Raw genomic sequence first — 16,290 nt, forward strand, 5'->3', positions numbered from 1 at the left:
CAAAAAACGTCCCTTTAGGTCAAAAGCGGGTTTATATCAGCTAGAGAACAGCGATAGTAAATCAGAACCACTTGCAGAATTGAGTGATGATTCGTGGGGAAATTCGTCATCAGACACTGAAAACGATTTTGCGACTTTGCTCAGCAATGTGCGAACTTGGCGCTCTATTTCAAATTTCAGTGTTTTCAGTTTGATTATATTATTGAATTAAATGTATTATTATTATATTATTTTTTATGATTATTTATTAAAATTATAATTAATGATTTCGTGTTTCAAATTTTATCATACCCGGGATGTTTAATAGACTCTTGTTCGTACAGATTTCAGTGAGTTATTCCTAAAAATTACAGCCTACAATAAAAAAAACTACATATTTCCATGCAAAATAATGGTACCGCTTTCAGCACCAAAAATCTGAAATAATCATACCGCTAGGGAGGTTAACAGTCCAGCTACAGCTCAACTTCTCAACCTAACCATCTTTTGACCTGACACAAAAGGACACACACTTTCACTCATTCCAGTGGTAATACCCTTGACCTTGGATTTCCCATCTCTGCACTCCTGGCAACCTCGTCAGCACCCCCTTTCCTCTCTCTGATCATAATTTCATCAAATTTCACAGTATCCTTGTCTGCAACCAGCATACATTTGAGAAACCTTTGCCACTTTAACCCTTCTTTTCTCTATTCTGCTACTGACCATCTCTATGACAAAATCTCCCCCCTTTCCTGTCCTAACCTGGCCACCTCTGTCTGTAACAGTTCACCCTCATCCTCACTGGAAGCACTTGCTCATCTAACTACAGGAAGAATCAGGCCTCGACGGTTACCAACTTGGCAAACTGACAACACCAGAAATCTCAAGAGATGTTGTTGTGCTCTTGAACGACTGTGGAGTAAAACCAAATCCCTGCAGGACTTTACCCTATATGAATCTGCCCTCCTAAAATACAATTCCTGCCTCCATGCTGCCAAACAAACCTACTTTATCTCTCTTATTAATATCTTGTCATCCAGTCCTCGTCAGGTCTTCGCTACCTTTAACTATCCGCTTTGTTCTCCACCCCCTTTATCCACTAACTCACTCACTGCCCAAAAGATCGCCAATCACTTCAAAGGCAAAATTGATACAATACGTGCAGAGACCTCCACTGTACAGATTTTCCTCTTTTGAGCTGACTACTACTGAAGAGGGCACCATACTTTTCTCAGATGCCCACCTAAACAATTTTCCCCTGAATCCTGTTCTCTTGCATCTACTACGGTCACCCTCTTCTTCTATCCTATGCTCTCTCACTCACATCTTAAATCTCTACCTATCTACTAGCACCTTCCCCTCCCAACTAAAGCATGCACAGATCACTCCCATGCTTAAAAATCCCTCACTGGACCTCACCAACCTGAATAATGTAAGACCCATCTCCTTGCTCCCATTCACCTCTAAATTTAGAATACTTAGTCTACAACCATCTTAGCTCCTACCTCACTGAAAAAAAAAAAAAAAAAAACCTTCTTGACCCCTTACAGTCTGGCTTTCGCTAGCAGCACTCCACAGTAACTGGCCTACTAAAACTCACTAAATGATTTACTAACTGCTAAAACCAATGGCCACTGCCCCATACTCTCACTACTAGACCTCGCTGCAGCCTTTGATACTATTGACCTCCTGCTCCTTCTGAATAAACTCCACTGCCTTGGCCTCCAATAGTCAACTTGTTTCTCCTACCTATCACAGCGCTCCTTCAGTGTTACCTATAACTCTGTCTCCTCCTCTCCACTTCCTCTTTCTGTAGGGGTCCCCCAAGGCTCTGTTCTTGGACCTCTTCTCTATCTACACCACCTCCCTTGGTCACCTAATAACCTACCATGGCATCAAACACCACCTCTTTGCCAATGACACCCAAATCTCTCTGCTCCTCGTCTCACTCCTTCAGTCTCCTCTCGCATAACTAACTTACTGACATATCAGCATGGATGTCGCACCACTTCCTTAAACTAAAACTTCCTAAAATCGAACAGATAATAGTCCCCCTGTTCATGCCCCCCTCCATTACTTTTCCATCAAGATCAATAATGCAACTATCAGTCCCTCTCCTCAAGATAGGGTACTTGGTGTAATCATAGACCAGTGGTCACTAAATGGCAGATCACGGTATGGAACCAGACCGAGGGACAGTCCTGTCTGCACCTCAGCCATGCCACGGCTGGGTATCCTCTTCCGGGTCTCTCACTCAGCCACCGATGTCATCCTCACAGTGGGCGGGGTATGGGGAGATGCAGATCAGGACTGAGGGGTGGGAGCTGGCGATTACCCAGCTTTTTTATATGTAAAGACTTCCGCTCTCTGCAGCTTGAGACAGAAAGTGGGAGTCTTTTCATATTAGCAAGCCAGGCAATCACCCACTTACCATAATAATTTGGGCAGCTCTACCCCTCAATCCCGATCTGCAGCTCCTCCCACACCCACCCGCTATGAGGATGACATCGGTGGTGGGCTGGAGGCCCAGGAGAGGACACCCCAGAAGGATTCGTGCCTCTGTTCTGCCTAAGGTACCATAGGACTGTGCAGGGGAAGGCTTGCATTAAAAGGGGCACTGTGTTATGTTAAGAGGTGCTGTGTTGTGATGGGGGTCCTATAATGGGGGCACTGTGTGATGTAAAGGGGGGCAACTTGTCTCTTCAGGGAAGCCTATCAACTAAACGCTTATCACTTCCATTCCCCTCATCCCCCACAGTTATAACCTTTTGTACCACCTACCCCACCCTATTAGATTGTATGCTCTTATGAGCAGGGCCCACTTAACACTCTTGTATTTTATTGTATTGTAACTGTACTGTTTCCCTTTATATTGTAAAGTGCTGCGCAAACTGTTGGTGCTATATAAATAACGTATAATAATACCCAAAGATGATATCACTAACAAGAGCCCAGCACTGGTATGCACCTTTAATGGAACCAACTGTTAGATATATTTCCTCTAGCAATCACATTAGAGTAATATATCCCATTTTGCATGACTTGTTTAATATGCTTTAGATCAAAGTGTATATTACAAATTCATGTCTTGATTCATGCTATACTGCTGATTTCAATACATTATATGAGACATAAATTATTGAGCATCACTGGGATTAACGAGAAAAGCTACAATTTCTGGGGAAATTGTGTGAAGTGTTCCTGCCTCCACCAGTAGTTTAAAATGTCAATGGGCGGTGTGAGTTGCAAACAAATGGTCATATTGTGAAAACTATCAGAACTATGGCTTAGCAGTGGCAGCAGGGATAGCTGAACGTTTTGATATAAGATTTGTGTAGGTGGGCTTGAAAATGAGGGAGTGATGGCAGTTTAGAAATCATGCCCTGATTTTTCAGCTCCCACTCTAGCTTTTGTCAGCTCCCACTCTAGTTTTGAACATTCCGCCATTCATTCCTATGGGACCAATTTCACCACAAAAACGCCGATATTTCGTGAACCATTCGGCAAAACGTTCCACAAAGTAATAGCACACTAATCGGGAACAATCCGCACGTTTCGGTATATAACTGTCTATGTAGTATAAAAACTGTGGGAGGAGTTAGGGTGGTAAATTTGGCTATAATAATAAGAATATATATGTGAGATAACAGTAAGTGGTCTTGCCATTCAAGAACACTTAATTAGGCAAGGGAAGCAGAGGTTTCTGTTTAATAAAAATAATATCCATGGCAAGAAAACAAACTTTCATAATTTTGTTGTATGCTGAAAGACTGAGGAAGGCCCCTCTGAACAACGCTGTGGTGGTAATTTTGGAATCTAGCTCCACAGTAAAGAAGGTAATCTAGGTCCACAAATCGGGTAATCTAGCTCAACAGTACAGGGAGGAAGCAGCTTCACAGTAAAGGAGGGGGGTATTTATTTCCACAATAAAATGGGTAATATATTTTTAAATAGAAATGTGGTGCCACGCTCCACAATCAATAAATAAACAACTTAAATTATCCAACAAATAAACTATTGTATAAGTGTCCATGCAGAATCCGTGGTTATCTTGCATCCACTGTTATGTAAAAATGGAATGCTCCTCAATTCACCTCGTGTGATATATCCAAAAACAATACGTGTACACCTCCGCCGGTTGTGCACTCACCTTATGTATATGACCAAACCTCTAAATCAGGTCATATATAGCATGTGTCCCTTATTTGGACTGAGGTGAGATGGTAGTGCTGTCCTGTGGGTTTGGGTATCCTTCACTGCCCTAGTAATCCTCCTCCATCAGATCAAATGCCAAAAAGATAACCAAAATATAGTAATTTATCCTTACAAAAACATTTATTTTAACCACTTTCCCTCCTGAGGATTTACCCCCCTTCCTGACCAGGCCATTTTTTGGCATTACGGCGCTGCGTTACTTTAACTGACAACTGCATGGTCATGCAACACTGCACCCAAAAGAAATTTACGTCCTTTTTTCCCATGAATTGAGCTTTCATTAGGTGGTATTTGATTGCCTGTGTGTTTTTTATTTTTTGTGCTATAAAGAAAAAAAAAAGAAAAACAAAGAAAACATTTTTTTTACTTTTTGCTATTAAACATGTCCAGTAAAACAATTAAAAAAAAATCTAATTTTGTCATAAATGTATGCCAAAATGTATTCTGCTACATGTCTTTGCTGAAAAAAACCCAATACGTGTAAATTAATTGGTTTACGTGAAAGTTATAGCATTTACAAATGGAGCTATAAACACTGGAATTTTTTTTTTAATTTTTACTAGTAATGGTGGCGATCAGCAACTTGAGCGGGACTGTGGAGGACATTCTGACACTGGGGGGAACAGACTTGATGTCACTGACATCCCCAGTGACACCATTAGAGTGATCAATGCTAAAAAAAAAGAAAAAGAAGAAGCACTGACACTTTACTAATAGCTCTGGGCTGGAAGGGGATAACATAAGGGGCGATCAAAGGGTTAACTGTGTGCTGGGAGTGTTTTACTAGGGGGCAGTGTGTGTGTGATTCACTGTAATCACACTGCTGTGGAAGGCTGTGCCATGCACACCCGTCCACAGCAGTGTTCCCAAGCTGACAGAGAGGAGAACTGTTAGTAAACAAAACAGTTCTCTCTGTCGGAGATCCTCGGAAATCACCAGACGCCAGCGAGTAATTACCAGCCAGGACCCGGTGATTGGCAGCTGCGGCCACGAATGGCGGCACGGATAGGGCCCCCTACCTGGAAATGCAAAATATATATATATATATATATATATATATACACACACACATACACATATATACACAGACACACACACACAGTGGGGCAAAAAAGTATTTAGTCAGCCACCAATTGTGCAAGTTCTCCCACTTAAAAAGATGAGAGAGGCCTGTAATTGGCATCATAGGTAGACCTCAACTATGAGAGACAAAATGAGAAAAAAAAATCCAGACAATCACATTGGCTGATTGGGAAAGTATTTGCAAATTATGGTGGAAAATAAGTATTTGGTCACCTGCAAACAAGCAAGATTTCTGGCTCTCACAGACCTGTACCTTCTTCTTTAACCTCTTGCCGACCGCGCATAGCCGAATGACGGCTTCACCGCGGCCGGCCAGTTCTGAGTGGACGTCATATGACGTCCTCCCAGAACGCGCTCTCCTGCGCGCCCCAGGGGGCGCGCACCCGGCGATCTCCATGATCGCTGTGTCCTACGGACACAGCTGATCACGTGATGTGGTGAAAGGCCGATCCCACCGGCCTTTTACCACGTGATCAGCGGTGTCCAATGACACGCTGATCACAGGGAAAGGCAAGTGCCGGTTCTCGGCTGCACTTTCCTCACGCTGTCAGATCGTGAGGAAAGTACTGCCGAGAACCGGCAGTTGTCAGAGCGGGGATCGGCACCGATCATCAGGGCACTGATGATCAGTGCCCTGATGATCGGTGCCCAGCAGTGACACCCGCAAGTTCCGCCCAGCAGTGCGCCCACTAGCCCCGCCCACCCGTTCCCAGCAGTGCCCCCACCTGTGCCCAGCAGTGCACCCACCTGTGCCACTCTGCAGTGCCACCTACCTGTGCCCAGAAGTGCCACCTACATGTGCCCAGAAGTGCCACCTACATGTGCCCAGAAGTGCCACCTACATGTGCCCACCCACCTGTGCCCACCAGTGCCACCCACCTGTGCCCACCAGTGCCACCCACCTGTGCCCACCCACCAGTGCTGCCCACCAGTGCCACCCACCAGTGCAGCCCACCAGTGCTGCCAGTCAGTGCCACCAGTCAGTGCCCAGGGGTTGTGCCAGTCAGTGCCGCCAGTCAGTGCCCAGAAGTGATGCCAGTCAGTGCCGTCTATCAGTACCCATCATCAGTGTCACCTATCAGTGCCGCCTATCAGTGCTGCATATCAGTGCCGCCTATCCGTGACCCCTAATTAGTGCTGTCTATCAGTGCCGCCTATCCGTGCCACCTCATTAGTACTGCCTATCAGTGCCCTTTAGTGCTGCCTATCAGTGCCCATCAGTGCCGCCTATCAGTGCCCATCAGTGCCGCCTCATCAACGCAAATCAGTGAAGGAGAAAAAATACCTGTTTGAAAATTTTTATAAAAGAAACAAATAAACTTTTTTTTTTTTCAAATTTTTTTGCATTTTTTAATTTATAGCGCAAAAAGTAAAGCGCCCAGTGGCGATTAAATACCACCAAAAGAAAGCTCTATTTGTGAGAAAAAAATGATCAAAATTTCATATGGGTACAATGTTGCATGACCGCGCAATTGTCAATCAAAGTGCGGCAGCGCTGAAAGCTGAAAATTGGCTTGGTAAGGAAGGGGGTATAAGTGCCTGGTAGGCAAGTGGTTAAGAGGCTCCTCTGTCCTGCACTCATTACCTGTATCAATGGCACCTGTTTGAACTTATCAGTATAAAAGACACCTGTCCACAACCTCAAACAGTCACACTCCAAACTCCACTATGGTGAAGACCAAAGAGCTGTCGAAGGACACCAGAAACAAAATTGTAGACCTGCACCAGGCTGGGAAGACTGAATCTGCAATAGGCAAGCAGCTTGGTGTGAACAAATCAACTGTGGGAGCAAGAATTAGAAAATGGAAGACATACAAGACCACTGATAATCTCCCTCGATCTGGGGCTCCACGCAAGATCTCACCCCATGGGGTGAAAATGATCACAAGAACGGTGAGCAAAAATCCCAGGACCACACGGGGGGACCTAGTGAATGACCTGCAGAGAGTTGGGACCAACGTAACAAAGGCTACCATCAGTAACACACTACGCTGCCAGGGACTCAGATCCTGCAGTGCCAGACGTGTCCCCCTGCTTAAGCCATTACATGTCCGGGCCCGTCTGAAGTTTGCTAGAGAGCATTTGGATGATCCAGAAGAGGATTGGGAGAATGTCATATGGTCAGATGAAACCAAAATAGAACTCTTTGGTAGAAACACAACTCGTCGTGTTTGGAGGAGAGAGAATGCTGAGTTGCATCCAAAGAACACCATACCTACTGTGAAGCATGGGGGTGGCAACATCATGCTTTAGGGCTGTTTCTCCGCAAAGGGACCAGGACAACTAATCCATGTACAGGACAGAATGAATGGGGCCATGTATCGTGAGATTTTGAGTGCAAACCTCCTTCCATCAGCAAGGGCATTGAAGATGAAGCGTGGCTGGGTCTTCCAACATGACAATGATCCCAAACATGCCGCCCGGGCAACGAAGGAGTGGCTTCGTAAGAAGCATTTCAAGGTCCTGGAGTGGCCTAGCCAGTCTCCAGATCTCAACCCCAAAGAAAACCTTTGGAGGGAGTTGAAAGTCCGTGTTGCCCAGCGACAGCCCCAAAACATCACTGCTCTAGAGGAGATCTGCATGGAGGAATGGGCCAACATACCAGCAACAGTGTGTGCCAACCTTGTGAAGACTTACAGGAAACGTTTGACCTCTGTCATTGCCAACAAAGGATATATAACAAAGTATTGAGATGAACTTTTCATATTGACCAAATACTTATTTTCCACCATAATGTGCAAATAAATTCTTTCCAAATCAGCCAATGTGATTGTCTGGATTTTTTTTCTCATTTTGTCTCTCATAGTTGAGGTCTACCTATGATGCCAATTACAGGCCTCTCTCATCTTTTTAAGTGGGAGAACCTGCACAATTGGTGGCCGACTAAATACTTTTTTGCCCCACTTTGTGTGTGTGTGTATATATATATATATATATATATATACACACACATATACACACACACACACACACACACATTCACACACGTGATTTTGCGCACCGCTGCCACCCTGTAGCAGTATTTCTGCTATAGGGTGGTTGGCAAGTGGTTAAAATATGCAGTATATCCAGCTGATAGCTCTCTCCATTGCTTGCTGAGTGTCATGACATCAAAGTCCCTCCCCTATGCATTGCGTACTTAACCCCTTGGATGTATGCATATATGCGGATTTAAAATTATGGAGTATAATTTAGGGTGGTAGTAGAAACCATGCTTATGGTACAGGCAGAGGTAACACATATTAACTATATAAATGGTCCGAGCTAGCAGGATTTAGGACAACATAGAATGCACTGGATTGAGAAGTGCCAGTAATATAGACTGGTAATCAAATTTAAAATAGTTTCTGGCACAGTTAAATTGTATCGGAATCCATCCACTATACAGCGGGCTAAAGAAATATGGCCACCGCCACACAGACCACAACAAAATGGCGCTGAGGCATATATATATATATATATATATATATATATATATATATATATATATATATATAATGAGTGCTGTGCCGTCCAATCATTCTCCCTGATGAAGCCATGTGACCCTGTGGCGCAACACGTAGTGAAGGGGCTTTGACGTCACGATGATCGGCAAGCTGTGGAGAGAGCTGTCAGCTGGCTGTGTAAGAAAAAAGGCTAAACAAGACCGCTAGCGGCACTCTGGAGGAGTTATTTTTGCAAATAGCGCAAATTTACATTTTACATGCGAGTGTAATACTGCATATTTTAAAATAAATGTTTTTTTAAGGATAAAGCACTATATTTTGGTTATCTATTTGGCATTTGATCTGATGGAGGAGGATTACTAGGACAGTGAAGGATACCCAAACTCACAGGACAGCACTACCATCTCACCTCAGTCCAAATAAGGGACACATGCTATATATGACCTGACTTAGAGGTCTGGTCATATACATAAGGTGAGCGCACAACCGGCAGAGGTGTACACATACTGTTTTTGGATATATCACACGAGGTGAACTGAGGAGCATTCCATTTTTACATAACAGTGGATGCAAGATAACCACGGATTCTGCATGGACACTTATACAATAGTACATTTGTTGTAATTGATGATTTAAGTTGTTTATTTATTGATAGTGGAGACCAGCACCACATTGCTATTTACAAATTAATTCAGAAATTTGTATGTGTATGGTGTGAGCAATTCACAATTATTTACACAGGATATTATTTGGTATTTGCACTTAGAATAGCTGCTCACAAGATTTTTTTTAATTAAATGGGGTAATGTAGCTCCACAATAAATGGGGCAATCTGTCTCCACAATAAGGGAGGTAATCTAGCTTCACGGTAGGGATGGGGGTGTGTTATCGATCTCCACAATAAAGGGAATCATCTATTTCTACAACGTAGAGGTTAATCTGGCTCCACTGTAAGGGGTAAGGAGGAATCAAGCTCCACAGCAAAAGGAGGTAATCTAGCTCCATGATAAACACAGTAAAGTGGTGGATCTAGCTTCACAGTAAGTTAGGTGCATCTCGCTCTACACCATGGGGGTGGGGGCGCGCATCTCGCTCTACACCAAGGGAGGCGTGCATCTCGCTCTACACCAAGGGGGAGGATCCAGCTCCACAGTAAATGGAAGCAATCGAGCTCTACAATAATCTGGCTCCATACTAAGGGATTTAATCTGTCTCCACAAAAAAGAGGGTAGTCCAGCTCCATAATAAATAGGGTAATCCAACTTCACAGTAGGGGGGGTGTGACGATTGTGCGCAATAGAGGCATGGATGCTGTACATGACAAGACATCTTGTTAGGTCACAGCCATGTTGTTTCTCCTGTCCTCCCTTTTCAATGGAATGCGAGTCTAAGTGAACGGAGGTCAAAAGAGCTTCTTATCCTAAATAAAACACAGCTAGATGAGCTCCATGGCTGTAAACCACTAATTAGTCTGGTTCCAGGGCTTCTGCTTGAAAACCACTTTCCTCTGCCTGATCGTAAAACAATAACAGTAACTCAGTCAGTCATGACCTGTTAGGCCATTAGAGCTAGGGCATGCCATAAAACGTACATTCCACATGAGTCATTTTTCATACAATTCAGAAACTTCAGCAGGAACTGGTCACATTAATATAAAATATATATTCGGATAGGTCATTTTAATATGAGTCACATGAGACCTTACATCCCTATGTTAACACCTACAAGAGAGTAGAAAGCAATTTCTTTTATCCTGAGTGACAAGGGTACGCTATGTTTGGTACCTTTGCATTTGGAATATAAATTCTAAATATTAATCTGCCATTTGCTAGGATGCTACCTGTACCTACTGAAGGTTATCGACGTTAGTATGAAATTGTAAGGGATTTGGTCATAACCTTGGTTACCGCCTAATGACGATTGGTCATTTATTCTCAGGCGACACCCCTTTGAGATGATAGAAAAAGACTGACAGCCTGGAGAAAAAGTAGCTCTCCTTTAAAATCCATCAGGAACCATATAAGAGACTTGAGAGCCAAGGCAGCCTTTTGTTTGGACAATTGGACTCTGCTCAAACCAAGGACTTTTGCAAGTATTCTGCCTTCTGAACTTTTATTTCTCTGTTGTTTTATTGCTCTCTTTATATCTTTGTTACATCTTTTTCTGTAAATATTTTAATTGCACCATTTTGACCTTTTTAGTAATAAATCCTATTTTCTGAAAAGTGTTGAACGGTCTCTAAAGCTTTAAATGCAAACTAAAGAATTCCTGTCTCTGAAGAGTGCTACTGTATGTAATAAATCTTTGAATACATCTGTCTGTGGTGACAGGGTGTATTACAGTCGCTTTTCTTAATATTATAGTGTTACTGCTAAGATTTGTGAGTTTCCTCCTGTAAAAAGGTGGTGGTGGCAGTGTGAAGGGTTAATTGCGTAATTAACCTGACCCAGTAACAATCGCTCTCAGGCTGCTGGCACATAGATTGTGGTGCCGCGAGCTAGAAAATCTTTATGCAGGCCGCAGCTGAGAGTGGCATTGTTACACAAGTGACAGCGTGGTGTGAGATCAGCTGGTCCTTTGGTCACGAGTTGGTGAGAAGGCCTGGGGTCTGACGCCACGCAAAGTCACAGGAGATAATCAACCTCCACAATGAAGAGGATAATCTGGCTCCACAGAAAGGTGAAGGGGGAATCTAGCTCCACAGTAAAAGGAAGTAATCCATTCCCACAATAAAGGGGGTAATATATTTCTACAATAAAAGCAGGTCATCTAGTGCCACAGTAGGGGGGTAACCCATGCCCACAATAAAAGGGGGTAATCTAGCGCCACGGCAAAAGGGAGGCGCTGATCTAGCGCCACGGCAAAAGGAAGGCGCTGATCTAGCGCCACGGCAAAAGGAAGGCGCTGATCTAGCGCCACGGCAAAAGGAAGGGACTGATCTAACGCGGGGCTTGAAATTTCCGCTCGCCAAATGCGAGGGGAAATCCCTTTGTGGCGAGCACAGATGGATGGGTGGCTTGCAATGAAATCCCCAGGCCCCGGGGATCGATTTGCGTTCCACTTGCACTCCAAGCCTCGTTGTGAAGCCGACTTCCGGTTTCCGACCTCTTCTTCGCCGCCCTGGGGGACACAAGGAGAGGCTCGCTCTCCACCGCCCTGGGGGACACGAGGCCCGCTCTCCACCGCCCTGGGGGACACGAGGCCCGCTCTCCACCGCCCTGGGGGACACGAGGCCCGCTCTCCACCGCCCTGGGGGACACGAGGCCCGCTCTCCACCGCCCTGGGGGACACGAGGCCCGCTCTCCACCGCCCTGGGGGACACGAGGCCCGCTCTCCACCGCCCTGGGGGACACGAGGCCCGCTCTCCACCGCCCTGGGGGACACGAGGCCCGCTCTCCACCGCCCTGGGGGACACGAGGCCCGCTCTCCACCACTTTGAAGTGGTATTTTGCATCAGAAAAAGGGTATTACACAAGTCTTGGTCCTGCTGTACAATGAAAACCATGGCAAATCTTGATGTGAAACTGGCTTCCTACTGTTTTTTGGCATCCCAAAAATTATTTTTTGGGTGTTTTTTTTTTTCATTGAATAGATTGCAATCCATACGCAGCCATTGAAGTGGTATATTGCATCAGAAAAAGGGTATTAAACAAGTCTTGGTCCTGCTGTACAACACAAAACCATGGCTGCTCGATTAGCACATCTTTGTTAAAATGTTTTCTATTGTTATGCCATGTTTTTTGGCATCTAAGTAAGCACTGTTTTGTTTTTTCTTAACCACTTGCCGACCGGCCGTTGTATATAAACGGCCGGACAGTGGCACTGCAGGGTCGGGTGGCCGTCAATAAACGGCCTCCCCGCACCCTGCTTGTGAGCGCTCCCTGGGAGCGCGCAGCACCGCGATCCGGTGCCCGCTGTGTCCTCCGGACACAGTGAAACACCGATCGTCGGACAGGACCTCTGTACGAGGTCCCGATCATGTGATCACTGATTGGCCAATCAGTGATCACATGCAAAGTAGTAAGCAAGATGTCACTTGTGACATCATTGCTTACTATGTGTGAAATCTGTGAATGATCACAGAGGTCACATGGTACAAGGCTATTCACAAAAGCCTTGTACCATGTGAAAGGATGTGACCAATCACAGCTCACTCAGTTCTTCTCAATGAGTGCATGAATGCACACAGAGAGAAAGAGAAATGATTGCTTTTACATCCTATATGGGTGTAAAAGCAATCAGTGTAAAAAAAAAAAAAAAAATCTTCATCACCCCTCACAAGTAGTACAGTGTCACCATGGTGACACTGTACTGCTAGGGTGACAGTATGTAAAAAATAAAAATAAAAATAAAAAATAATAATATAAAAAAATAAAATAAAAATGTAAAAAAAAATGTTTAAAAATTATAATTTTTGCTTATAAACTAATTTGGATTTTTTTTTTTTTACTAAAAAGATAACGGAATAAATTTTGGCTAAGATTTATGATGAAATATTATTTATTTGCAAAATTTTATAAAAAAAACACTTTTTTTCAAAATTTTTGGACATTTCATTTACATAGCAAAAAAATACAAATCCCAGCGGTGAATAAATACCACCAAAATAAAGCTTTATCTATCTCAAAAAAATGGTAAAAAATTAATTTGGGGACAGTGTTGCATGACCGCGCAATTGTCATTCAAAGTGTGATAGCGCTAAAAGCTGAAAATTGCCCTGGTCAGGAAGGGGGTAAAAGTGTCCGGTCTGGAAGTGGTTAATGCACTACTTCTCTAAGCTCTCTTTTAATAAGATGCTGGAGATAAAAAATGCAAAATGTTTACTATTGTTATTTATTTTATGCAATGTTTTTTGGCCATCAAAAGAGGCACTTTTTTCTTAATGTCACACTTCTCTAAGGTCGCTGCTGGAGATGAAAAAATACATTTACAGTAACTATTATTCCATGTTTTTTGTGCATCAAAATAAGCACTTTTTCTTATGCTATACTCCTGTAAACTAAGCATACATCTTTTAAAAGAGATTTTAGTTACTAAAGTCTCTTTTTAAAGATGCAGGAGATAAACAAAAAAAATACAAAATGTTTATTACAGGTTTAAAGCTGTAAAACCTGATATTTTGATTGCACCCTATTGCTATTAAGCCATATCTGTTATGCTTAAATTGACATAATAAAGTTATAATTGCAGTTTTTTATATTTTGGACTCTTTATTCTAAAGAAAAATGTAATTTCATAAGCTTTAAGGGGGCGTGGTTGGGGGCGGGGTTGGAGGCAGATCTGGGCAAGGTTGGGTGGGGCAACTGGTGGAGAGTAAGGTTTGTGCCTGACTAGTAGGTCTAGACTCCAAATTTTAAGCCCTGATAGCGCCACGGCAAAAGGGAGGCGATGATCTAGTTCAGTGGTCTCCAAACTGCGGCCCTTTGCTTGCCTTTATCTGGCCCTTGAGGTACTGTTCCATTCACTGGCGCCAACGGTGGGGCACGACGCCTCCCACTGACGCCAACGGTGAGGCACAAGGCCTCCCACTGACGCCAACGGTGAGGCACAAGGCCTCCCACTGACGCCAACGGTGAGGCTCAAGGCCTCCCACTGACGCCAACGGTGAGGCACAAGGCCTCCCACTGACGCCAACGGTGAGGCACAAGGCCTCCCACTGACGCCCACGGTGAGGCACAAGGCCTTCCACTGACGCCCACGGTGAGGCACAAGGCCTTCCACTGACGCCCACGGTGAGGCACAAGTCCTTCCACTGACACAACGATAGCATGCATAGGTGTAAACCAAGGCATAGGGAGGTAATCTAGCTCCACAATATGGGGGAATAACTGCCCCAATATGGATGGACTATTCCACAATTTGCTCAGTAGATGATAGTGAAGGTAATCTTACTGCATTTGAAGGAAACTATGGTGGAAATCAATATTTCGGAGGATATCTTATGAGATCACTGGCTTGACAACCTGCAGGGAGTGCTAGATCAGTATACACTGCTATCACATTTCATAGCTTTGATCTCCCCCTCTGCAGCTTGGTGAAAGGATGGCTCGTGACTTTATGAGGAAACTTCAGACTGCAATATCACCATCAGGTGATCAATGTACTCCTTTGTGACAATCATCAATGATACTAGCATCTTTACCTTTCCTGACTCAACGTATAAAGATGTATATAAGAAACATGTATTACAGAACAGATGAAAAGCCACATTACCATGAATAGACCGTGCACGGCTCACACTGTGACAACACAGTCACGATATGTGAAATGTATGAAATGAGGTCATGGTTTGCACTGCATGTAAATGACTGATCGCTGAACCTCGTACAGTCTATGTACACACACAGTTCATGGGAAGGGGTTCCTACAAGCCCAGCACATCTGACCGATACATAACGTTGAACCCTACCTGAGTCCAGTCCGTACAGTGCCGCTGTATGAATCCTCCCCTCAGCAAACTGGGGACATGACGCCAGGGCGGAGCCTCACTAACCCAGCACACACTGGGCGTCTCCATACACCCACTTCCTTAATCTACGCCAATGGGCAGCCAGCAGCTTGTTCGCCAATAGCATCGCAGGTATTATTAGCATATGATAGTTTAGTACTCCGGATTGGATAAGCATAGGTTAGACGGTTGGGTGTCTTTCAGATTGGCTGGGGATTGGGGCGGTGCTGTGAGATGGATGTGCTGAAAGGAGAGAAGGCGGAGAAGACGGCTACCTGTTGGTTGACAGCGGGGTGCCTAGCCAGCGGAGGCCACAAGAAAAGCGGAGGGCGAGCGGGAACATTGAACAGATTGCTCCTGCTAACACTCGGCAGTTAATATAGAAATATTCTGGGAGGTAGCTGTGTGGTAATTGTAGAGTAGTCTAGTCAGGTTGTAAAGGTAGGTATTTGTAATAAAGGTGTAGTAGTTGTAGGTACTCTTAGGTTAACCACTTGCCCTCCAGAGGATTTTCCCCCCTTCCTGACCAGGCCATTTTTTTGTGTGTTACTTTGACAATTGTGCGGTCATGCAATGCTGCACCCAGATGACATTTACATACTTTTTTGCTCTCCGCACCTCTGCAGAAATAATGCTACAGGACAGCATGGGGACGCGCACACGCACGATTTTGCATTTCCAGGTAGGATCTCCAACGGGGAGAGCTGTTTTGTTTACTAACAGTTCTCTTCCATCAGCTCAGGCACACTGCTCTGAATGGCACAGCCATCCAAAGCAGTGTGATTACAGTGAAGGACACAGCCCCCTAGTAAACCACTCCCAGCATACAGTTAACCCTTTGATCTCCCCTCATGTTAACCTTTTCCTGCCCAGTGCCATTAGTACAGTATCTGCTTTTTTTTTTTTTTTAGAATATCTGCTGCAGTCCCGCTGTAAGTCACTGCCACCATTACTAGTAAAAAAACAAAACAAAATCCCAAAATATACCGCCATTTGTAAACGCTATAACTTTCACGTAAACCAATTAATTTACACGTATTGGGATTTTTTTTTTTCAGCAAAGACATAGCAGAACACATTTTGGCCTAAATGTATGATGATTTTTGCTGGACATGT

General features: G+C 44.2%; 1 protein-coding gene across 2 annotated transcripts in view; it reads right to left on the bottom strand.

The window, feature by feature from the left end:
- The window catches only part of CEP57L1 (centrosomal protein 57 like 1), a 66,386-nt gene extending 51,117 nt beyond the window's left edge, over nt 1-15,269 (bottom strand). For both annotated transcript variants that reach the window (XM_089664765.1, XM_089664764.1), the window contains exon 1: nt 15,136-15,269. In XM_089664765.1, the coding sequence (XP_089520891.1) occupies nt 15,136-15,243 (108 nt within the window). In that variant the 5' untranslated portion in view covers nt 15,244-15,269. The remainder of the gene's footprint in view (nt 1-15,135) is intronic.
- Nucleotides 15,270-16,290: the final 1,021 nt, after the last annotated feature.

The sequence above is a fragment of the Staurois parvus genome, unplaced genomic scaffold (assembly GCF_062004578.1).
Source record: "Staurois parvus isolate SC_StPar_1 unplaced genomic scaffold, SC_StPar_1.0 ptg000048l, whole genome shotgun sequence".
NCBI classification, from domain to species: domain Eukaryota; kingdom Metazoa; phylum Chordata; class Amphibia; order Anura; family Ranidae; genus Staurois; species Staurois parvus.